Source organism: Bactrocera dorsalis, unplaced genomic scaffold, assembly GCF_023373825.1.
Source record: "Bactrocera dorsalis isolate Fly_Bdor unplaced genomic scaffold, ASM2337382v1 BdCtg036, whole genome shotgun sequence".
Taxonomy (NCBI): Eukaryota; Metazoa; Arthropoda; class Insecta; order Diptera; family Tephritidae; genus Bactrocera; species Bactrocera dorsalis.
The window spans coordinates 33,102-59,497 of NW_026038087.1; the positions used below are offsets into that span (position 1 = coordinate 33,102).

The window sequence follows — 26,396 nt, forward strand, 5'->3', positions numbered from 1 at the left end:
GTACATATGCACTAAGTAGTCGATACCAAGTTGCGTAAAAATATGAACTATACATATTTATGCTAATTAACCGTTTTGAGGTTATTGGAGATGTCATATAGCCGTAACGATAGTGTATTTGGAAAAATTTCACAATCTTATATTAAGGTGTAGAATCGATTTTTTAGTACATATGCACTAAGCAATCGAAACCAATTTGCGTAAAAATATGAACTATACATATTTATGCTAATTAGCCGTCATATAGCCATAACGACAGTGTATTTGGAAAAATTTCACAATCTTATATTAAGGTGTAGAACCGATTTTTTAGTACATATACATTAAGCAATCGATACCAAGTTGCGTAAAAATATGAACTATACATATTTATGCTAATTAGCTGTTTTGAATTTATTGGAGTTTTCATATAGCCATAACGACAGTGTATTTGGAAAAATATCACAATCTTATATTAAGGTGTAGAATCGATTTTGTAGTACATATGCACTAAGTAGTCGATACCAAGTTGCGTAAAAATATGAACTATACATATTTATGCTAATTAACCGTTTTGAGGTTATTGGAGTTGTCATATAGCCATAACGACAGTGTATTTGGAAAAATTTCACAATCTTATATTTAGGTGTAGAATCGATTTTTTAGTACATATGCACTAAGCAATCGATACCAAGTTGCGTGAAAATATGAACTATACATATTTATGCTAATTAACCGTTTTGAGGTTATTGGAGATGTCATATAGCCATAACGACAGTGTGTTTGGAAAAATTTCACAATCTTATATTAAGGTGCAGAATCCATTTTTTAGTACATATGCACTAAGCAATCGATACCAAGTTGCGTAAAAATATGAACTATACATATTTACCCTAATTAGGCTTTTAGAGGTTATTGGAGTTGTCATATAGCCGTAACGACAGTGTATTTGGAAAAATTTCACAATCTTATATTAAGGTGTAGAATCCATTTTTTAGTACATATGCACTAAGCAATCGATACCAAGTTGCGCAAAAATATGAACTATACATATTTATGCTTATTAGCCGTTTTGAGGTTATTGGAGTTGTCATATAGCCATAACGACAGTGTATTTGGAAAAATTTCACAATCTTATATTAAGGTGTAGAATCGATTTTTTAGTACATATGCACTAAGTAATCGATACCAAGTTGCGTAAAAATATGAACTATACATATTTATGCTTATTAGCCGTTTTGAGGTTATTGGAGTTGTCATATAGCCATAACGACAGTGTATTTGGAAAAATTTCACAATCTTATATTAAGGTGTAGAATCGATTTTTTAGTACATATGCACTAAGTAACCGATACCAAGTTGCGTAAAAATATGAACTATACATATTTATGCTAATTAGCCGTTTTGAGGTTATTGGAGTTGTCATATAGCCATAACGACAGTGTATTTGGAAAAATTTCACAATCTTATATTAAGGTGTAGAATCGATTTTGTAGTACATATGCACTAAGAAATCGATACCAAGTTGCGTAAAAATATGAACTATACATATTTATGCTAATTAACCGTTTTGAGGTTATTGGAGTTGTCATATAGCCATAACGACAGTGTATTTGGAAAAATTTCACAATCTTATATTAAGGTGTAGAATCGATTTTTTAGTACATATGCAATAAGCAACCGATACTAAGTTGCGTAAAAATATGAACTATACATATTTATGCTAATTAGCCGTTTTAAGGTTTTTGGAGTTATCATACAGCCGTAACGACAGTGTATTTGGAAAAATTTCTCAATCTTATATTAAGGTGTAGAATCGATTTTGTAGTACATATGCACTAAGCAACCGATACCAAGTTGCGTAAAAATATGAACTATACATATTTATGCTAATTAGCCGTTTTGAGGTTATTGGAGTTGTCATATAGCCGTAACGACAGTGTATTTGGAAAAATTTCACAATCTTATATTAAGGTGTAGAATCGATTTTGTAGTACATATGCACTAAGTAACCGATACCAAGTTGCGTAAAAATATGAACTATACATATTTATGCTAATTAGCTGTTTTGAGGTTATTGGAGTTGTCATATAGCCATAACGACAGTGTATTTGGAAAAATTTCACAATCTTATATTAAGGTGTAGAATCGATTTTTTAGTACATATGCACTAAGTAATCGATACCAAGTTGCGTAAAAATATGAACTATACATATTTATGCTAATTAGCCGTTTTGAGGTTATTGGAGTTGTCATATAGCCATAACGACAGTGTATTTGGAAAAATTTCACAATCTTATATTAAGGTGTAGAATCGATTTTTTAGTACATATGCACTTTGCAATCGACACCGAGTTGCGTAAAAATATTAACTATACATATTTATGCTAATTAACCGTTTTGAGGTTATTGGAGTTGCCATATAGCCATAACGACAGTGTATTTGGAAAAATTTCACAATCTTATATTAAGGTGTAGAATCGATTTTTTAGTACATATGCACTAAGTAATCGATACCAAGTTGCGTAAAAATATGAACTATACATATTTATGCTAATTAGCCGTTTTGAGGTTATTGGAGTTGTCATATAGCCATAACGACAGTGTATTTGGAAAAATTTCACAATCTTATATTAAGGTGTAGAATCGATTTTTTAGTACATATGCACTAAGTAATCGATACCAAGTTGCGTAAAAATATGAACTATACATATTTATGCTAATTAACCGTTTTGAGGTTATTGGAGTTGTCATATAGCCATAACGACAGTGTATTTGGAAAAATTTCACAATCTTATATTAAGGTGTAGAATCGATTTTTTAGTACATATGCACTAAGTAGTCGATACCAAGTTGCGTAAAAATATGAACTATACATATTTATGCTAATTAACCGTTTTGAGGTTATTGGAGTTGTCATATAGCCATAACGACAGTGTATTTGGAAAAATTTCACAATCTTATATTAAGGTGTAGAATCGATTTTTTAGTACATATGCACTAAGCAATCGATACCAAGTTGCGTAAAAATATGAACTATACATATTTATGCTAATTAACCGTTTTGAGGTTATTGGAGTTGTCATATAGCCATAACGACAGTGTATTTGGAAAAATTTCACAATCTTATATTAAGGTGTAGAATCGATTTTTTAGTACATATGCACTAAGTAATCGATACCAAGTTGCGTAAAAATATGAACTATACATATTTATGCTAATTAACCGTTTTGAGGTTATTGGAGATGTCATATAGCCGTAACGACAGTGTATTTGGAAAAATTTCACAATCTTATATTAAGGTGTAGAATCGATTTTTTAGTACATATGCACTAAGCAATCTATACCAAGTTGCGTAAAAATATGAACTATACATATTTATGCTTATTAGCCGTTTTGAGGTTATTGGAGTTGTCATATAGCCATAACGACAGTGTATTTGGAAAAATTTCACAATCTTATATTAAGGTGTAGAATCCATTTTTTAGTACATATACATTAAGCAATCGATACCAAGTTGCGTAAAAATATGAACTATACATATTTTTGCTAATTAGCTGTTTTGAGGTTATTGGAGTTTTCATATAGCCATAACGACAGTGTATTTGGAAAAATTTCACAATCTTATATTAAGGTGTAGAATCTGTTTTTTAGTACAGATGCAGTAAGCAATCTATACCAAGTTGCGTAAAAATATTAACTATACATATTTATGTTAATTAACCGTTTTGAAGTTATTGGAGTTGCCACATAACCATAATGAGAGTGAATTTGGAAAAATTTCACAATCTTATATTAAGGTGTAGAATCGATTTTTTAGTACATATGCACTAAGTAATCGATACCAAGTTGCGTAAAAATATGAACTATACATATTTATGCTAATTAGCCTCTTTGAAGTTATTGGAGTTGCCACATATCCATAATGACAGTGAATTTGGAAAAATTTCACAATCTTATATTAAGGTGTAGAATCGATTTTTTAGTACATATGCACTAAGAAATCGATACCAAGCTGCGTAAAAATATGAACAATACATACATATTTATGCTTATTAACCGTTTTGAGGTTATTGGAGATGTCATATAGCCGTAACGACAGTGTATTTGGAAAAATTTCACAATCTTATATTAAGGTGTAGAATCGATTTTTTAGTACATATGCACTAAGTAATCGATACCAAGTTGCGTAAAAATATGAACTATACATATTTATGCTAATTAGCCTTTTTGAAGTTATTGGAGTTTTCATATAGCCATAACGACAGTGTATTTGGAAAAATTTCACAATCTTATATTAAGGTGTAGAATCTGTTTTTTAGTACAGATGCACTAAGCAATCTATACCAAGTTGCGTAAAAATATTAACTATACATATTTATGTTAATTAACCGTTTTGAAGTTATTGGAGTTGCCACATAACCATAATGACAGTGAATTTGGAAAAATTTCACAATCTTATATTAAGGTGTAGAATCGATTTTTTAGTACATATGCACTAAGTAACCGATACCAAGTTGCGTAAAAATATGAACTATACATATTTATGCTAATTAGGTGTTTTGAGGTTATTGGAGATGTCATATAGCCGTAACGACAGTGTATTTGGAAAAATTTCACAATCTTATATTAAGGTGTAGAATCGATTTTTTAGTCCATATGCACTAAGTAATCGATACCAAGTTGCGTAAAAATATGAACTATACATATTTATGCTAATTAACCGTTTTGAGGTTATTGGAGTTGTCATATAGCCATAACGACAGTGTATTTGGAAAAATTTCACAATCTTATATTAAGGTGTAGAATCGATTTTGTAGTACATATGCACTAAGTAGCCGATACCAAGTTGCGTAAAAATATGAACTATACATATTTATGCTAATTAACCGTTTTGAGGTTATTGGAGTTGTCATATAGCCGTAACGACAGTGTATTTGGAAAAATTTCACAATCTTATATTAAGGTGTAGAATCGATTTTTTAGTACATATGCACTAAGCAATCGATACCAAGTTGCGTAAAAATATGAACTATATATATTTTTATGCTAATAATTTTTGAATATTGGATATTGACAAGTTGGGATTTATGAAATTTAGTGTATTTGGAAAAATTTATTTTTAGTACCCAAGTTGCGTAAAAATATGATATACATATTTATGCTAATTAGCCGTTTTGAGGTTATTGGAGTTGTCATATAGCCATAACGACAGTGTATTTGGAAAAATTTCACAATCTTATATTAAGGTGTAGAATCGATTTTTTAGTACATATGCACTAAGCAATCGATACCAAGTTGCGTAAAAATATGAACTATACATATTTATGCTAATTAACCGTTTTGAGGTTATTGGAGTTGTCATATAGCCATAACGACAGTGTATTTGGAAAAATTTCACAATCTTATATTAAGGTGTAGAATCGATTTTTTAGTACATATGCACTAAGTAGTCGATACCAAGTTGCGTAAAAATATGAACTATACATATTTATGCTTATTAGCCGTTTTGAGGTTATTGGAGATGTCATATAGCCGTAACGACAGTGTATTTGGAAAAATTTCACAATCTTATATTAAGGTGTAGAATCGATTTTTTAGTACATATGCACTAAGCAATCGATACCAAGTTGCGTAAAAATATGAACTATACATATTTATGCTAATTAGCTGTTTTGAGGTTATTGGAGTTGTCATATAGCCATAACGACAGTGTATTTGGAAAAATTTCACAATCTTATATTAAGGTGTAGAATCCATTTTTTAGTACATATGCACTAAGCAATCGATACCAAGTTGCGTAAAAATATGAACTATACATATTTATGCTAATTAGCCGTTTTGAGGTTATTGGAGTTGTCATATAGCCATAACGACAGTGTATTTGGAAAAATTTCACAATCTTATATTAAGGTGTAGAATCGATTTTTTAGTACATATGCACTAAGTAATCGATACCAAGTTGCGTAAAAATATGAACTATACATATTTATGCTAATTAACCGTTTTGAGGTTATTGGAGTTGTCATATAGCCATAACGACAGTGTATTTGGAAAAATTTCACAATCTTATATTAAGGTGTAGAATCGATTTTTTAGTACATATGCACTAAGTAATCGATACCAAGTTGCGTAAAAATATGAACTATACATATTTATGCTAATTAGCTGTTTTGAGGTTATTGGAGTTGTCATATAGCCATAACGACAGTGTATTTGGAAAAATTTCACAATCTTATATTAAGGTGTAGAATCCATTTTGTAGTACATATGCACTAAGTAGTCGATACCAAGTTGCGTAAAAATATGAACTATACATATTTATGCTAATTAACCGTTTTGAGGTTATTGGAGATGTCATATAGCCGTAACGACAGTGTATTTGGAAAAAATTCAAAATCTTATATTAAGGTGTAGAATCCATTTTGTAGTACATATGCACTAAGTAGTCGATACCAAGTTGCGTAAAAGTATGAACTATACATATTTATGCTAATTAGCTGTTTCGAGGTTATTGGAGATGTCATATAGCCGTAACGACAGTGTATTTGGAAAAAATTCAAAATCTTATATTAAGGTGTAGAATCCATTTTTTAGTACATATACATTAAGCAATCGATACCAAGTTGCGTAAAAATATGAACTATACATATTTATGCTAATTAACCGTTTTGAGGTTATTGGAGATGTCATATAGCCGTAACGACAGTGTATTTGGAAAAAATTCAAAATCTTATATTAAGGTGTAGAATCGATTTTTTAGTACAGATGCACTAAGTAACCGATACCAAGTTGCGTAAAAATATGAACTATACATATTTATGCTAATTATTCGTTTTGAGGTTATTGGAGATGTCATATAGCCGTAACGACAGTTCATTTGGATAAATTTCCCAATCTTATATTAAAGTGTAGAATCGATTTTTTAGTACATATGCACTAAGCAATCTATACCAAGTTGCGTAAAAATATGAACTATACATATTTGTGCTTATTAGCTGTTTTGAGGTTATTGGAGTTGTCATATAGCCATAACGACAGTGTATTTGGAAAAATTTCACAATCTTATATTAAGGTGTAGAATCCATTTTTTAGTACATATACATTAAGCAATCGATACCAAGTTGCGTAAAAATATGAACGATACATATTTTTGCTAATTAGCTGTTTTGAGGTTATTGGAGTTTTCATATAGCCATAACGACAGTGTATTTGGAAAAATTTCACAATTTTATATTAAGGTGTAGAATCTGTTTTTTAGTACAGATGCAGTAAGCAATCTATACCAAGTTGCGTAAAAATATTAACTATACATATTCATGTTAATTAACCGTTTTGAAGTTATTGGAGTTGCCACATAACCATAATGAGAGTGAATTTGGAAGAATTTCACAATCTTATATTAAGGTGTAGAATCGATTTTTTAGTACATATACACTAAGTAATCGATACCAAGTTGCGTAAAAATATGAACTATACATATTTATGCTAATTAGCCTCTTTGAAGTTATTGGAGTTGCCACATAGCCATAATGACAGTGAATTTGGAAAAATTTCACAATCTTATATTAAGGTGTAGAATCGATTTTTTAGTCCATATGCACTAAGCAATCGATACCAAGTTGCGTAAAAATATGAACTATACATATTTATGCTAATTAGCCGTTTTGAGGTTATTGGAGTTGTCATATAGCCATAACGACAGTGTATTTGGAAAAATTTCACAATCTTATATTAAGGTGTAGAATCCATTTTTTAGTACATATGCACTAAGTAATCGATACCAAGTTGCGTAAAAATATGAACTATACATATTTATGCTAATTAACCGTTTTGAGGTTATTGGAGTTGTCATATAGCCATAACGACAGTGTATTTGGAAAAATTTCACAATCTTATATTAAGGTGTAGAATCGATTTTTTAGTACATATGCACTAAGTAACCGATACCAAGTTGCGTAAAAATATGAACTATACATATTTATGCTAATTAGCTGTTTTGAGGTTATTGGAGTTGTCATATAGCCATAACGACAGTGTATTTCCAAAAATTTCACAATCTTATATTAAGGTGTAGAATCTGTTTTGTAGTACATATGCACTAAGCAATCGATACCAAGTTGAGTAAAAATATGAACTATACATATTTATGCTAATTAACCGTTTTGAAGTTATTGGAGTTGCCACATAACCATAATGACAGTGAATTTGGAAAAATTTCACAATCTTATATTAAGGTGTAGAATCGATTTTTTAGTACATATGCACTAAACAATCGATACCAAGTTGCGTAAAAATATGAACTATACATATTTATGCTAATTAGCCTTTTTGAGGTTATTGGAGTTGTCATATAGCCATAACGACAGTGTATTTGGAAAAATTTCACAATCTTATATTAAGGTGTAGAATCGATTTTTTAGTACATATGCACTAAGCAATCGATACCAAGTTGCGTAAAAATATGAACTATACATATTTATGCTAATTAACCGTTTTGAGGTTATTGGAGTTGTCATATAGCCATAACGACAGTGTATTTGGAAAAATTTCACAATCTTATATTAAGGTGTAGAATCGATTTTTTAGTACATATGCACTAAGTAACCGATACCAAGTTGCGTAAAAATATGAACTATACATATTTATGCTAATTAGCTGTTTTGAGGTTATTGGAGTTGTCATATAGCCATAACGACAGTGTATTTGGAAAAATTTCACAATCTTATATTAAGGTGTAGAATCGATTTTTTAGTACACATGCACTAAGCAATCTATACCAAGTTGCGTAAAAATATGAACTATACATATTTATGCTAATTAGCCGTTTTGAGGTTATTGGAGTTGTCATATAGCCATAACGACAGTGTATTTGGAAAAATTTCACAATCTTATATTAAGGTGTATAATCGATTTTTTAGTACATATGCACTAAGTAGTCGATACCAAGTTGCGTAAAAATATGAACTATACATATTTATGCTAATTAGCCGTTTTGAGGTTATTGGAGTTGTCATATAGCCATAACGACAGTGTATTTGGAAAAATTTCACAATCTTATATTAAGGTATAGAATCGATTTTTTAGTACATATGCACTAAGTAATCGATACCAACTTACGTAAAAATATGAACTATACATATTTATGCTAATTAGCTGTTTTGAGGTTATTGGAGTTGTCATATAGCCATAACGACAGTGTATTTGGAAAAATTTCACAATCTTATATTAAGGTGTAGAATCGATTTTGTAGTACATATGCACTAAGCAATCGATACCAAGTTGCGTAAAAATATTAACTATACATATTTATGCTTATTAGCCGTTTTGAGGTTATTGGAGTTAGCATATAGCCATAACGACAGTGTATTTGGAAAAATTTCACAATCTTATATTAAGGTGTAGAATCGATTTTTTAGTACATATGCACTAAGTAACCGATACCAAGTTGCGTAAAAATATGAACTATACATATTTATGCTAATTAACCGTTTTGAGGTTATTGGAGTTGTCATATAGCCATAACGACAGTGTATTTGGAAAAATTTCACAATCTTATATTAAGGTGTAGAATCGATTTTTTAGTACATATGCACTAAGTAATCGATACCAAGTTGCGTAAAAATATGAACTATACATATTTATGCTAATTAGCTGTTTTGAGGTTATTGGAGTTGTCATATAGCCATAACGACAGTGTATTTGGAAAAATTTCACAATCTTATATTAAGGTGTAGAATCCATTTTTTAGTACATATGCACTAAGCAATCGATATCAAGTTGCGTAAAAATATGAACTATACATATTTATGCTAATTAGCTGTTTTGAGGTTATTGGAGTTGTCATATAGCCATAACGACAGTGTATTTGGAAAAATTTCACAATCTTATATTAAGGTGTAGAATCGATCTTTTAGTCCATATACATTAAGCAATCGATATCAAGTTGCGTAAAAATATGAACTATACATATTTATACTTATTAGCTGTTTTGAGGTTATTGGAGTTGTCATATAGCCATAACGACAGTGTATTTGGAAAAATTTCACAATCTTATATTAAGGTGTAGAATCCATTTTTTAGTACATATACATTAAGCAGTCGATACCAAGTTGCGTAAAAATATGAACTATACATATTTATGCTAATTAGCTGTTTTGAGGTTATTGGAGTTGTCATATAGCCATAACGACAGTGTATTTGGAAAAATTTCACAATCTTATATTAAGGTGTAGAATCGATTTTTTAGTACATATGCACTAAGCAATCGATACCAAGTTGCGTAAAAATATGAACTATACATATTTATGCTAATTAACCGTTTTGAGGTTATTGGAGTTGTCATATAGCCATAACGACAGTGTATTTGGAAAAATTTCACAATCTTATATTAAGGTGTAGAATCGATTTTTTAGTACATATGCACTAAGCAATCGATACCAAGTTGCGTAAAAATATGAACTATACATATTTATGCTAATTAACCGTTTTGAGGTTATTGGAGATGTCATATAGCCGTAACGACAGTGTATTTGGAAAAATTTCACAATCTTATATTAAGGTGTAGAATCGATTTTTTAGTACATATGCACTAAGTAATCGATACCAAGTTGCGTAAAAATATGAACTATACATATTTATGCTAATTATTCGTTTTGAGGTTATTGGAGATGTCATATAGCCGTAACGACAGTGTATTTGGAAAAATTTCACAATCTTATATTAAGGTGTAGAATCGATTTTTTAGTACATATGCACTAAGCAATCTATACCAAGTTGCGTAAAAATATGAACTATACATATTTATGCTAATTAGCTGTTTTGAGGTTATTGGAGTTGTCATATAGCCATAACGACAGTGTATTTGGAAAAATTTCACAATCTTATATTAAGGTGTAGAATCCATTTTTTAGTACATATACACTAAGCAATCGATACCAAGTTGCGTAAAAATATGAACTATACATATTTTTGCTAATTAGCTGTTTTGAGGTTATTGGAGTTTTCATATAGCCATAACGACAGTGTATTTGGAAAAATTTCACAATTTTATATTAAGGTGTAGAATCTGTTTTTTAGTACAGATGCAGTAAGCAATCTATACCAAGTTGCGTAAAAATATTAACTATACATATTCATGTTAATTAACCGTTTTGAAGTTATTGGAGTTGCCACATAACCATAATGAGAGTGAATTTGGAAGAATTTCACAATCTTATATTAAGGTGTAGAATCGATTTTTTAGTACATATACACTAAGTAATCGATACCAAGTTGCGTAAAAATATGAACTTTACATGTTTATGTTAATTAGCCTCTTTGAAGTTATTGGAGTTGCCACATAGCCATAATGACAGTGAATTTGGAAAAATTTCACAATCTTCTATTAAGGGGTAGAATCGATTTTTTAGTCCATATGCACTAAGTAACCGATACCAAGTTGCGTAAAAATATGTACTATACATATTTATGCTAATTAGGTGTTTTGAGGTTATTGGAGATGTCATATAGCCGTAACGACAGTGTATTTGGAAAAATTTCACAATCTTATATTAAGGTGTAGAATGGTTTTTTTAGTCCATATGCACTAAGTAATCGATACCAAGTTGCGTAAAAATATGAACTATACATATTTATGCTAATTAACCGTTTTGAGGTTATTGGAGTTGTCATATAGCCATAACGACAGTGTATTTGGAAAAATTTCACAATCTTATATTAAGGTGTAGAATCGATTTTTTAGTACATATGCACTAAGTAACCGATACCAAGTTGCGTAAAAATATGAACTATACATATTTATGCTAATTAGCCGTTTTAAGGTTTTTGGAGTTGTCATATAGCCATAACGACAGTGTATTTGGAAAAATTTCACAATCTTATATTAAGGTGTAGAACCGATTTTTTAGTACATATGCACTAAGCAATCGATACCAAGTTGCGTAAAAATATGAACTATACATATTTATGCTAATTAACCGTTTTGAGGTTATTGGAGTTGTCATATAGCCATAACGACAGTGTATTTGGAAAAATTTCACAATCTTATATTAAGGTGTAGAATCGATTTTTTAGTACATATGCACTAAGTAATCGATACCAAGTTGCGTAAAAATATGAACTATACATATTTATGCTAATTAGCTGTTTTGAGGTTATTGGAGTTGTCATATAGCCGTAACGACAGTGTATTTGGAAAAATTTCACAATCTTATATTAAGGTGTAGAATCGATTTTTTAGTACATATGCACTAAGCAATCGATACCAAGTTGCGTAAAAATATGAACTATACATATTTATGCTAATTAACCGTTTTGAGGTTATTGGAGTTGTCATATAGCCATAACGACAGTGTATTTGGAAAAATTTCACAATCTTATATTAAGGTGTAGAATCGATTTTTTAGTACATATGCACTAAGTATACGATACCAAGTTGCGTAAAAATATGAACTATACATATTTATGCTAATTATCCGTTTTGAGGTTATTGGAGTTGTCATATAGCCATAACGACAGTGTATTTGGAAAAATTTCACAATCTTATATTAAGGTGTAGAATCCATTTTTTAGTACACATGCACTAAGCAATCGATACCAAGTTGCGTAAAAATATGAACTGTACATGTTTATGCTAATTATCCGATTTGAGGTTATTGGAGTTGTCATATAGCCATAACGACAGTGTATTTGGAAAAATTTCACAATCTTATATTAAGGTGTAGAATCCATTTTTTAGTACATATGCACTAAGTAATCGATACCAAGTTGCGTAAAAATATGAACTATACATATTTATGCTAATTAGCTGTATTGAGGTTATTGGAGTTGTCATATAGCCATAACGACAGTGTATTTGGAAAAATTTCACAATCTTATATTAAGGTGTGGAATCGATTTTTTAGTACATATGCAATAAGCAACCGATACTAAGTTGCGTAAAAATATGAACTATACATATTTATGCTAATTAGCCTTTTTGAAGTTATTGGAGATGTCATATAGCCGTAACGACAGTGTATTTGGAAAAATTTCACAATCTTATATTAAGGCGTAGAATCGATTTTTTAGTACATATGCACTTAGCAATCGATACCAAGTTGCGTAAAAATATGAACTATACATATTTATGCTAATTAGCCGTTTTGAGGTTATTGGAGTTGTCATATAGCCATAATGACAGTGTATTTGGAAAAATTTCACAATTTTATATTAAGGTGTAGAATCCATTTTGTAGTACATATGCACTAAGCAATCGACACCAAGTTGCGTAAAAATATGAACTATATATATTTTTGCTAATTAGCCTTTTTAGGGTTATTGGAGTTGTCATATAGCCACAACGACAGTGTATTTGGAAAAATTTCACAATCTTATATTAAGGTGTAGAATCGATTTTTTAGTACATATGCACTAAGTAATCGATACCAAGTTGCGTAAAAATATGAACTATACATATTTATGCTAATTAGCCGTTTTGAGGTTATTGGAGTTGTCATATAGCCATAACGACAGTGCATTTGGAAAAATTTCACAATCTTATATTAAGGTGTAGAATCGATTTTTTAGTACATATGCACTAAGCAATCGATACCAAGTTGCGTCAATATATGAACTATTCATATTTATGCTAATTAGCCGTTTTGAAGTTATTGGAGTTGTCATATAGCCATAACGACAGTGCATTTGGAAAAATTTCACAATCTTATATTAAGGTGTAGAATCGATTTTTTAGTACATATGCACTAAGCAATCGATACCAAGTTGCGTAAAAATATGAACTATACATATTTATGCTAATTAACCGTTTTGAGGTTATTGGAGTTGTCATATAGCCATAACGACAGTGCATTTGGAAAAATTTCACAATCTTATATTAAGGTGTAGAATCGATTTTTTAGTACATATGCACTAAGCAATCGATACCAAGTTGCGTCAAAATATGAACTATACATATTTATGCTAATTAGCCGTTTTGAGGTTATTGGAGTTGTCATATAGCCATAACGACAGTGTATTTGGAAAAATTTCACAATCTTATATTAAGGTGTAGAATCGATTTTGTAGTACATATGCACTAAGCAATCTATACCAAGTTGCGTAGAAATATGAACTATACATATTTATGCTAATTTGCCGTTTTGAGGTTATTGGAGTTGTCATATAGCCCTAACGACAGTGTATTTGGAAAAATTTCACAATCTTATATTAAGGTGTAGAATCGATTTTTTAGTACATATGCACTAAGCAATCGATACCAAGTTGCGTAAAAATATGAACTATACATATTTATGCTAATTAACCGTTTTGAAGTTATTGGAGTTGTCACATAGCCAAAACGAGAGTGTATTTGGAAAAATTTCACAATCTTATATTAAGGTGTAGAATCGATTTTTTAGTACATATGCACTAAGCAATCGATACCAAGTTGCGTAAAAATATGAACAATACATATTTATGCTAACTAGCCGTTTTGAGGTTATTGGAGTTGTCATATAGCAGTAACGACAGTGTATTTGGAAAAATTTCACAATCTTATATTAAGGTGTAGAATCGATTTTTTAGTACATATGCACTAAGCAATCGAAACCAATTTGCGTAAAAATATGAACTATACATATTTATGCTAATTAGCCGTTTTGAGGTTATTGGAGTTGTCATATAGCCATAACGACAGTGTATTTGGAAAAATTTCACAATCTTATATTAAGGTGTAGAATCGATTTTTTAGTACATATGCACTAAACAATCGATACCAAGTTGCGTAAAAATATGAACTATACATATTTATGCTAATTAGCCGTTTTGAGGTTATTGGAGTTGTCATATAGCCATAACGACAGTGTATTTGGAAAAATTTCACAATCTTATATTAAGGTGTAGAATCGATTTTTTAGTACATATGCACTAAGTAATCGATACCAAGTTGCGTAAAAATATGAACTATACATATTTATGCTAATTAGCCGTTTTGAGGTTATTGGAGATGTCATATAGCCATAACGACAGTGTATTTGGAAAAATTTCACAATCTTATATTAAGGTGTAGAATCGATTTTTTAGTACATATGCACTAAGTAACCGATACCAAGTTGCGTAAAAATATGAACTATACATATTTATGCTAATTAGCCGTTTTGAGGTTATTGGAGTTGTCATATAGCCATAACGACAGTGTATTTGGAAAAATTTCACAATCTTATATTAAGGTGTAGAATCGATTTTTTAGTACATATGCACTAAGTAGTCGATACCAAGTTGCGTAAAAATATGAACTATACATATTTATGCTAATTAGCCGTTTTGAGGTTATTGGAGTTGTCATATAGCCATAACGACAGTGTATTTGGAAAAATTTCACAATCTTATATTAAGGTGTAGAATCGATTTTTTAGTACATATGCACTAAGCAATCGAAACCAATTTGCGTAAAAATATGAACTATACATATTTATGCTAATTAGCCGTTTTGAGGTTATTGGAGTTGTCATATAGCCATAACGACAGTGTATTTGGAAAAATTTCACAATCTTATATTAAGGTGTAGAATCCATTTTTTAGTACATATACATTAAGCAATCGATACCAAGTTGCGTAAAAATATGAACTATACATATTTATGCTAATTAGCCGTTTTGAGGTTATTGGAGTTGTCATATAGCCATAACGACAGTGTATTTGGAAAAATTTCACAATCTTATATTAAGGTGTAGAATCGATTTTGTAGTACATATGCACTAAGTAGCCGATACCAAGTTGCGTAAAAATATGAACTATACATATTTATGCTAATTAGCCTCTTTGAAGTTATTGGAGTTGCCACATAGCCATAATGACAGTGAATTTGGAAAAATTTCACAATCTTATATTAAGGTGTAGAATCGATTTTTTAGTACATATGCACTAAGCAATCGATACCAAGTTGCGTAAAAATATGAACTATACATATTTATGCTAATTAACCGTTTTGAGGTTATTGGAGTTGTCATATAGCCATAACGACAGTGTATTTGGAAAAATTTCACAATCTTATATTAAGGTGTAGAATCGATTTTTTAGTACATATGCACTAAGTAACCGATACCAAGTTGCGTAAAAATATGAACTATACATATTTATGCTAATTAGCCGTTTTGAGGTTATTGGAGATGTCATATAGCCGTAACGACAGTGTATTTGGAAAAATTTCACAATCTTATATTAAGGTGTAGAATCGATTTTTTAGTACATATGCACTAAGTAATCGATACCAAGTTGCGTAAAAATATGAACTATACATATTTATGCTAATTAAGCGTTTTGAGGTTATTGGAGTTGTCATATAGCCATAACGACAGTGTATTTGGAAAAATTTCACAATCTTATATTAAGGTGTAGAATCGATTTTTTAGTACATATACACTAAGCAATCTATACCAAGTTGCGTAAAAATATGAACTATACATATTTATGCTAATTAACCGTTTTGAAGTTATTGGAGTTGTCACATAGCCAAAACGAGAGTGTATTTGGAAAAATTTCACAATCTTATATTAAGGTGTAGAATCGATTTTTTAGTACATATGCACTAAGCAATCGATACCAAGTTGCGTAAAAATATGAACTATACATATTTATGCTAATTAGCCTCTTTGAAGTTATTGGAGTTGCCACATAGCCATAATGACAGTGAATTTGGAAAAATTTCACAATCTTCTATTAAGGGGTAGAATCGATTTTTTAGTACATATACATTAAGCAATCTATACCAAGTTGCGTAAAAATATTAACTATACATATTCATGTTAATTAACCGTTTTGAAGTTATTGGAGTTGCCACATAACCATAATGAGAGTGAATTTGGAAGAATTTCACAATCTTATATTAAGGTGTAGAATCGATTTTTTAGTACATATACACTAAGTAATCGATACCAAGTTGCGTAAAAATATGAACTTTACATGTTTATGTTAATTAGCCTCTTTGAAGTTATTGGAGTTGCCACATAGCCATAATGACAGTGAATTTGGAAAAATTTCACAATCTTATATTAAGGGGTAGAATCGATTTTTTAGTACATATGCACTAAGCAATCAAAAACAATTTGCGTAAAAATATGAACTATACATATTTATGCTAATTAGCCGTTTTGAGGTTATTGGAGTTGTCATATAGCCATAACGACAGTGTATTTGGAAAAATTTCACAATCTTATATTAAGGTGTAGAATCCATTTTTTAGTACATATACATTAAACAACCGATACCAAGTTGCGTAAAAATATGAACTATACATATTTATGCTAATTAACCGTTTTGAGATTATAAGAGTTGCCATACAGCCAATAACGACAGTGTATTTGGAAAAATTTCACAATCTTATATTAAGGTGTAGAATCGATTTTTTAGTCCATATGCACTAAGTAGCCGATACCAAGTTGCGTAAAAATATGAACTATACATATTTATGCTAATTAGCCTTTTTGAAGTTATTGGAGATGTCATATAGCCGTAACGACAGTGTATTTGGAAAAATTTCACAATCTTATATTAAGGTGTAGAATCCATTTTTTAGTACATATACATTAAGCAATCGATACCAAGTTGCGTAAAAATATGAACTATACATATTTTTGCTAATTAGCTGTTTTGAGGTTATTGGAGTTTTCATATAGCCATAACGACAGTTGGGGGGGGCCATTTGGCTAATACCAAAAATGGGCAAATGGGGTTGGTGATGCGAATATATAGCCTATCCCACTCAAACGTCAACCTCACCTTCGCGCGGTACCCCCTGTTCACTACGAACGAGGCTCTGACGACCGAGTAAAGGCGGTATAACCTTAGCACCTGCGAGAAGGAAATTTCTACGCCATTGCCTGCCTAGAGGCGAAACCGGCAGCCCCGGAACTAGGCTCGGATGCAGAAGGCTAATCACCTACTCATCTTAAACCCGCTGATTACCGAAACCAAAATAAACAAAGTTAATATCAAGAACGATAAATTGATGACGACCTTCAGCATGAAAAATGGATTACGAATAGGAACCTGGAATGTACGTTCATTGCTAGAACCAACTAAGCTACCGCAACTTTGTGTAGAATTTAACCGCTACAAACTCATTCTTCTTGGTCTTTGCGAAGTTAGATGGGCCGACTCAGGCGAAGTTACAACAACCTCTGGTGAAAAACTAATTTTCTCTGGAAACAAGCCCACTCAAAGAAGAGAGAATGGCGTCGGATTTCTTCTTTCTAAGTCGGCCTCTGCGGCGCTTATAGAATGGAAAGCTCACTCGGATAGAATCATCTCAGTGAGGCTGCGCACAAGAGCTAGAAACATGACTGTAGTACAAAGCTATGCCCCAACGAATGTAGCAGAAGTGGAAGTTAAGGAAGCCTTTTACAGTTGTCTCACAAAAGTATTGAGTGAAATCAATAAGGGTGACATAGTCATCTTAATGGGTGATATGAATGCCCAAGTTGGTCATCACAATAAGGGGTTAGAGGCGACGATGGGCCGTCACGGGTTAGGCACGATGACTGAGAATGGCGAGATGTTCACCGAACTTTGCGCTAATTTTAATCTTGTTATAGGAGGAACACTATTTAATCATAAACGCGTCCACAAAATAACGTGGACATCTCCAGATAGAATGACTGAAAATCAGATTGATCACATAGCAATAAGTCGTAAATGGCGCGGTTCCCTTATGGACACGCGGAATAAACGTGGAGCTGATATTGCAAGTGATCATCATCTCCTAATTGCGTCAGTCAGACTCAAAGTTGCGGCAGTTAGCAACTCGAAAAAGAAGATGCAGAAAAAATTCGACGTAGAAAAACTGAAAGATGAATCTACCTGCGCAAGGTTTATCGAATCGTTAAATGCATCTGTTGAAACAGAACATACTCTAACTAGCGACTGGAAAAGTATAAAACAAACTTTCCTAAAAGCAGCGGAATACAATATTGGATTCAAAGAATACAAACGAAAATCCTGGATCTCAGACTCCACATGGTGGTTAATAAACGAACGTAGAGAAATAAAAAATCAGCTTAATTCCGCAAAGACGAGATCCGCCAAGTCGGCATTACAAAACACTTACACAAAAACCGACAAGCTGATAAAGAAAAGCGCGAGAACGGATAAACGAATCTGGAGTGACAATTTGGCTAGAAAAGCGCAGGAGGCCGCGGAAACGTACCGCACTCGTGACCTGTACCAAACGATACGGCAACTGACCAACGTAACACTCAAAACCTCCAAACCGCTAAAAGATGAAAATGGAAAATTGACAACGGCCAAAGATGAGCAGACTACCATCTGGGAGCGTTATTATGAAAAATTGCTTTCACCAACCTCGTCGGAGGCTATTCAGTCATGCGGTTGCCAACGTCATTTACAAAGACGTGACATTCACACCTCGCACCCGAATGAGACGGAGATAATGACTGCTATCAGAGCATTAAAGAACAACAAAACTCCTGGGCCGGATAACATCAACCCAGAACTCCTAAAAGCTGATCCTCAGACGACTGCGCGGATACTGTTTCCTCTACTTAAAGATATCTGGACCTCAGAAAAGATACCGGACGAGTTGAAGGAAGGTGTTATTACTCTTCTTCCGAAGAAGGGAAATTTATCGGAATGTAAAAATTGGAGAGGAATAACACTACTGAGTATGGTGAATAAAATAATAGCGCACATAATTCACAAAAGGCTATCTGAGTCGCTGATGCATGGGCTACGTAAAGAACAAGCTGGTTTCAGACCCCATTGCTCATGTGTCGATCACATCAACACCTTACGAGTGATATATATATAGAGCAGTCGGCAGAGTGGCGAACTCCTCTCTACCTTTGCTTTATCGATTTTGAGAAAGCGTTCGACACTCTCAAACATGATGCGATTTGGAGAGCCCTAGTATGCAAAGGAGTTCCGGAAAAATTAATTAATCTGATAAAACAGCTGTACTCAGGAGCTAGTTGTCGAGTAAGGTGTGGAAATATTTTAAGTAGCGGCATCCAAGTCAGGACTGGTGTCAGGCAGGGGTGCGTGCTATCTCCCCTTTTATTCAATTTGGTATTGGATTTGGTGATGCGTCAAGCGTGTGCGAATAATAGAGGAATATCTTGGGGTTTAAGCGGTAGCCTTGAAGATTTGGACTATGCGGATGATATCTGTCTGTTGTCTCATAAATATTCGCACATTTCCGTGAAACTTGAAGCCGTTAGTGATATCGCTGCACAAACTGGACTTAAAATTAATATAGCGAAGACAAAATTCATGCGCATCAATACAACCGAAACTCCAAATCTCAGATCGCGGGAACATGCCTCGAAGAAGTCCGACGAGTTTTGCTATTTAGGTAGCATCATATCTAAAAACGGTGGATCAACAGCCGATATACGAAACCGTATATCGAAAGGTCGTGCTGCCTTCGGCAATGTTGGATAAAGTATGGAGATCAACACATATATCCATACGTACAAAGCTAAAAATATTCGATTCAAGCGTGAAATCCGTTGTATTATACGGCTGCGAGACGTGGAATATTGCAGCGAATGTTTTGCAATCGCTGCAATCCTTTCTTAATCGATGTCTTCGAAAAATTTTGCGGATATTCTGGCCTAAGGTTATCAGCAATGCTAACCTCTGGACCGTAACCAAACAGCTACCGATTCACATCGAAATTCGACGTCGTAAATGGAAATGGATCGGCCACACTCTGCGAAAGCCTCACGACGACATAAGCAGAACAGCGCTAGATTGGAATCCGCAAGGGAGCCGAAGACGCGGGAGACCAGCCAACACCTGGAGACGGGAAGTGGAAGCAGAAGCACAGAGAAGCGGTTATTCTTGGAGAGAAATAAAATTTCTAGCTATAAATAAAATTAATTATAATTTGTTTATTGAGGCCCTATGTTCCACCTAGGAACTACGGGAAAATATATATATATAACGACAGTGTATTTGGAAAAATTTCACAATTTTATATTAAGGTGTAGAATCTGTTTTTTAGTACAGATGCGGTAAGCAATCTATACCAAGTTGCGTAAAAATATTAACTATACATATTCATGTTAATTAACCGTTTTGAAGTTATTGGAGTTGCCACATAACCATAATGAGAGTGAATTTGGAAAAATTTCGCAATCTTATATTAAGGTGTAGAATCGATTTTTTAGTACATATGCACTAAGTAACCGATACCAAGTTGCGTAAAAATATGAACTATACATATATATGTTAATTAGCCTTTTTGAGGTTATTGGAGATGTCATATAGCCGTAACGACAGTGTATTTGGAAAAATTTCACAATCTTATATTAAGGTGTAGAATCGATTTTTTAGTCCATATGCACTAAGTTACCGATACCAAGTTGCGTAAAAATATGAACTATACATATTTATGCTAATTAACCGTTTTGAGGTTATTGGAGTTGTCAGATAGCCATAACGACAGTGTATTTGGAAAAATATCACAATCTTATATTAAGGTGTAGAATCGATTTTGTAGTACATATGCACTAAGTAGCCGATACCAATTTGCGTAAAAATATGAACTATACATATTTATGCTAATTAGCCGTCATATAGCCATAACGATAGTGTATTTGGAAAAATTTCACAATTTTATATTAAGGTGTAGAATCCATTTTTTAGTACATATACATTAAGCAGTCGATACCAAGTTGCGTAAAAATATGAACTATACATATTTATGCTAATTAACCGTTTTGAGGTTATTGGAGTTGTCATATAGCCATAACGACAGTGTATTTGGAAAAATTTCACAATCTTATATTAAGGTGTAGAATCCATTTTTTAGTACATATACATCAAGCAATCGATACCAAGTTGCGTAAAAATATGAACTATACATATTTGTGCTTATTAGCCGTTTTGAGGTTATTGGAGTTGTCATATAGCCATAACGACAGTGTATTTGGAAAAATTTCACAATCTTATATTAAGGTGTAGAATCCATTTTGTAGTACATATGCACTAAGTAGTCGATACCAAGTTGCGTAAAAATATGAACTATACATATATATGTTAATTAGCCTATTTGAGGTTATTGGAGATGTCATATAGCCGTAACGACAGTGTATTTGGAAAAAATTCAAAATCTTATATTAAGGTGTAGAATCCATTTTGTAGTACATATGCACTAAGTAGTCGATACCAAGTTGCGTAAAAATATGAACTATACATATTTATGCTAATTAACCGTTTTGAGGTTATTGGAGTTGTCAGATAGCCATAACGACAGTGTATTTGGAAAAATATCACAATCTTATATTAAGGTGTAGAATCGATTTTGTAGTACATATGCACTAAGTAGCCGATACCAATTTGCGTAAAAATATGAACTATACATATTTATGCTAATTAGCCGTCATATAGCCATAACGATAGTGTATTTGGAAAAATTTCACAATCTTATATTAAGGTGTAGAATCCATTTTTTAGTACATATACATTAAGCAATCGATACCAAGTTGCGTAAAAATATGAACTATACATATTTACTGCTTAACCGTTTTGAGGTTATTGGAGATGTCATATAGCCGTAACGACAGTGTATTTGGGAAAAATTCAAAATCTTATATTTATTTATTTATTTATTTATTAACGCACTCAGCAATTATACATAGATTTTTTTCTTTTACATGTTGAGTATTAAGAGAGAAATTTTGGAAGAATAATAATACTTTGAAGAAAAGAAAATAATAACAAATGTTAGAATTAGTTAAGATCAGAATCAGAAAACCTTAAGCAATATCACTTCTTTATTTATTAGTATCTTTCTTTATCCGAATATCAGGTAAGAATTAAACGTTTAGCTTCACTTTTAATTTTTTCTGCAGACATGTTGAAAACATCCGTACGGTCAGCATACTCATTAATTACATTCGCGATCCTATAGGTCGGTGCACGAGTATTGTATCTCGATCTAACTATTGGTACTTTAATAACTCTTGACTTTCGCAAGTTTACTTTGTACTCCACGAAGTCAAATATTTCCACCAACTCTGGAACGTCCCAATGTCCATTAATGATATTAGCTCCGGTGCAGAAAGTTAGATATTTTCTCCTATTGGCCAGTGTGGGATTACTAGGTTCTAGTGCATCAGTTGCACCTCTTGAGTCCTTACTCATGTTGTGACGATATTTTAAGTGTTTGTTAAACTTTTTTTGTACTGATTCCAATTTATCAATTTGATAACTATAGATTGGATCCCAGACTACACATCCATACTCCAACACTGGCCTCACTAGTGCATTGAACAGACCAATCAGCGTACTACCGTTCTCAAAATCTTTACTTGTTCTCAACAGGCTACCTAGGATCTTATTGGCTTTGGCTACAATATTATTTATGTGACCAACAAATGTGAGTTTACTGTCCATATGTATTCCAAGATCTTTTATCGACCCTACTTGTTTAACTATATCATTACCCATATAATAAAGGTGTTGATTAACTTCAGATTTACGGCTATATTTAATGATTGCACATTTCCCCACGTTAAGCTTCAATTTATTAAACTCACACCATCTCACCAGCTTGTTTATATCTTCTTGAAGTTCATACGTGTCACCGATGTTCTCAATGCACCCTATAGATTTTCGAATCATCAGCGAAGAGTGAGTACCGTGATGTAAATTCCGCTCCAATATCATTAACAAAGATACAGAACAGTAGAGGCCCTAAATGTGACCCTTGTGGTACACCCGATGTCACCTTGAACTCTCTAGAGATGGAGTCATTAATCTTTACACGGAGTCTTCTTCCACTCAAGTACGATTCAAACCATTCATATATACAACCCGTGATACCATATTTCTTCAGCTTCAGCAACAGGACTTCATGGTTCACCATATCAAACGCTTTACTAAAGTCCGTATATAGCGCATGGACCTCAAGGTTTTTAGACCAATGCTGTAAGATATATTCTACGTACATCATGAGGTTCGAGGTGGTTGATCTTCCCTTGAACGAATCCATGGTTGCTGTCTGATCAGAGAATCCTTAAACCATGTTTCAATCTGACCATATATCAACTTTTCAAACAGCTTGGGTAATGCGGATTGAATGCAGACTTGTCTATAGTTACTCACGTCAAATCTTTCTTCCAGCCTTAAATACAGGTACTACGTATGCATCTTTCCAGCAATTGGGAAAAATTCCCAATTTTAATGATTTGTTTAACAGAAAGCTCAGTGGTTCACACAAACCCACAGCACATTCTCTTAGAAAGAAGTTCGAAATACCATCTGGGCCTGGGCCTTTGCTAGGATCAAGAGCTAACATCCTTTTCAATAATTCATCAAAGGTGATTTCAAGATCTTCCAAGTTGCTATTACAATTTTTCAGTCGCTCCAATGAGAATGTGATGTCCTCTTGTAGTAATGTGTCCACTTCCTGATAAATACTGCTAAAGAAATCCGCAAACAAGTCACATACACTATCCGCACCTTCCGCCTTGACGTCATTCCACTCCATACTAGACGGTATTCCTTTGGCTGTGCTTTTTTTCATTCTTATAAATTTCCAGAAATATACAGGGTCAGATTTAATCTTCTCCTCAGCGCCTTTGGTAAAGTTTCTATAGCATTGACTACATAACCTTTTACATTCTTTTCTCAGTTTCCTAAAAATTTCGTAGTCCAAGTAACTTCCAGAGCACTTATATCTGTGATGCGCTGTCCTTTTCAATTTAATCTTGTGAATTAGAAGTCTACTAAACCAACAAGGATAATTGTAATCCTTTCTTACCGAGTGCGGCACATAGTTATTAATCCCTTCAGAAATGATTCCGTAAAAGTGTTCTACCATACTATCAATATCCTTCAATTCGTACATAGGAATCCAGTTTGTTTGAAGAAAAAAATTATTTAGAGCACCGTAGTCGGCTTTTTTGAAGTCCAAGTATTCTACCGTTTTCTGTCTGATAGTCCTCATGTAGTGTAACTTCAATTCCAATAGTGGGATGGTATTTGTCCTCTGGAACCATAGGAGCTATTCTATTAGCAAAAAAATCACAATTAGTAACAGCATAAATCCAGAAATTTACCGACCAGAATTACAGATCTTATTAATTTGAGTCAAACCCAGGAGAGAATACTCCTCAATCACCAAACCCGCCTGCTCAGATTCTCCAATAAATTCTTCCTCACCTCCAGTCCCTGATCCATTTAGTGTCCGGAAGGTTGTAGTCACCAAGAAGCAGGATTTTACAACCAGGATATCTATTCACTATATTAACCGTGTCCTGTATGTGTTTAGCATACACATTGCAGTCTCCATTCGGTGGAATGTAAAACACATCCTACAATCAAATCATCATTCTTAAGTTTAATCTTAACAAATAACTGACTCAATGCCCTGAGTGAACAACATTGATTAAGCCAGCCTGAAATATTCGCTTCACTGCAATAAACACTCCTCCTCCACGCCGTTTCGTAAAGTCCTCACGATCTTTCCTAAATAACTGATACGTATTGTTTATAACCTCCCCGTCTTTTATACTATCGTTCAACCATGATTCAGTAACACACACAACCTCCGGATCACTAGACGCAGATATTGTATAAAACTGACTCAGCTTAGTGCGTAAACCCCTGACATTCTGATAAACAATGTTGATATTTGTTAATGCTCCTCCGATATTAGGATTCTTGGCCGAAAATTTACATTTTTGTCGATAAACGGCTCCCCAAATTTGTACCTAATGACCAGATTTTTTTCTCCTTTCTCTTCTCTCACTTTCAACTCACTGTGCATTTTCTTTATCTTTTCTCTCTGGGCTAATGTCAAATCCTGTTTGAGCTTGACCGACTCAGCTTTAAGTTTCGTTGTCAATATCTTTCTAGCACATTCTTTAGACGGAAGTGCGATTTTCACTGGACGAATCTTGTCCTTTGCTGCTTTACCAATTCTATTGATTTTGATATCATCCATCTCAATACCACAATCATCCGGTAGCAGTTGAATGAATTTTGTTTTATCATCCAACTGTCTCTCCGCACCAGTATTCTTGTCTGATTCTTTAAAGTTGTACCCGTTGATGCTGGATTCCTCACTTTTCCGTTCTTCAGCTTCTCTGAATACTCCTTGCATGTCTATTTCAAAACCTTTTTTTTCCGCGTAGAGACACGTTTACCCCAGGTCGTCCAGAGTCTTTGCCTTATTTTCATATACATTTTTATCCATTTCTCTAGCCTTTTTTAGTTCAGTAATTTCCTCCTCCATAACAGTGATACTTGTCTTTAATTCTCTAATTTCATACGCAAAGGTTCCACATGTTTTGCAAACTTTTGATCCAATAATTTATCTAGGCGTTCTAATATTTTATTCATGCCTGGAGCATCACTATAACCCTCACCGGCCACGCTTTCAGACTCCGGGACAACGAAGCTAACCTCCA

The 26,396-nt window shown here is 32.8% G+C and overlaps 2 protein-coding genes across 2 annotated transcripts; one reads left to right on the plus strand and one right to left on the minus strand.

Moving 5' to 3' along the window:
- Nucleotides 1-18,295: 18,295 nt before the first annotated feature.
- Nucleotides 18,296-20,415, plus strand: LOC125780016 (uncharacterized). The gene is made up of 2 exons (XM_049461455.1): nt 18,296-19,607; nt 20,186-20,415. The coding sequence occupies exons 1-2, from the start codon at nt 18,296-18,298 to the stop codon at nt 20,413-20,415; spliced, it is 1,542 nt and encodes a 513-aa protein (XP_049317412.1).
- A 3,673-nt stretch (nt 20,416-24,088) lies between these two features.
- On the minus strand, nt 24,089-24,508 carry LOC125780017 (uncharacterized). Its single transcript, XM_049461456.1, has one exon. The coding sequence runs from the start codon at nt 24,506-24,508 to the stop codon at nt 24,089-24,091; it is 420 nt and encodes a 139-aa protein (XP_049317413.1).
- Between the last annotated feature and the right edge of the window lie 1,888 nt (nt 24,509-26,396).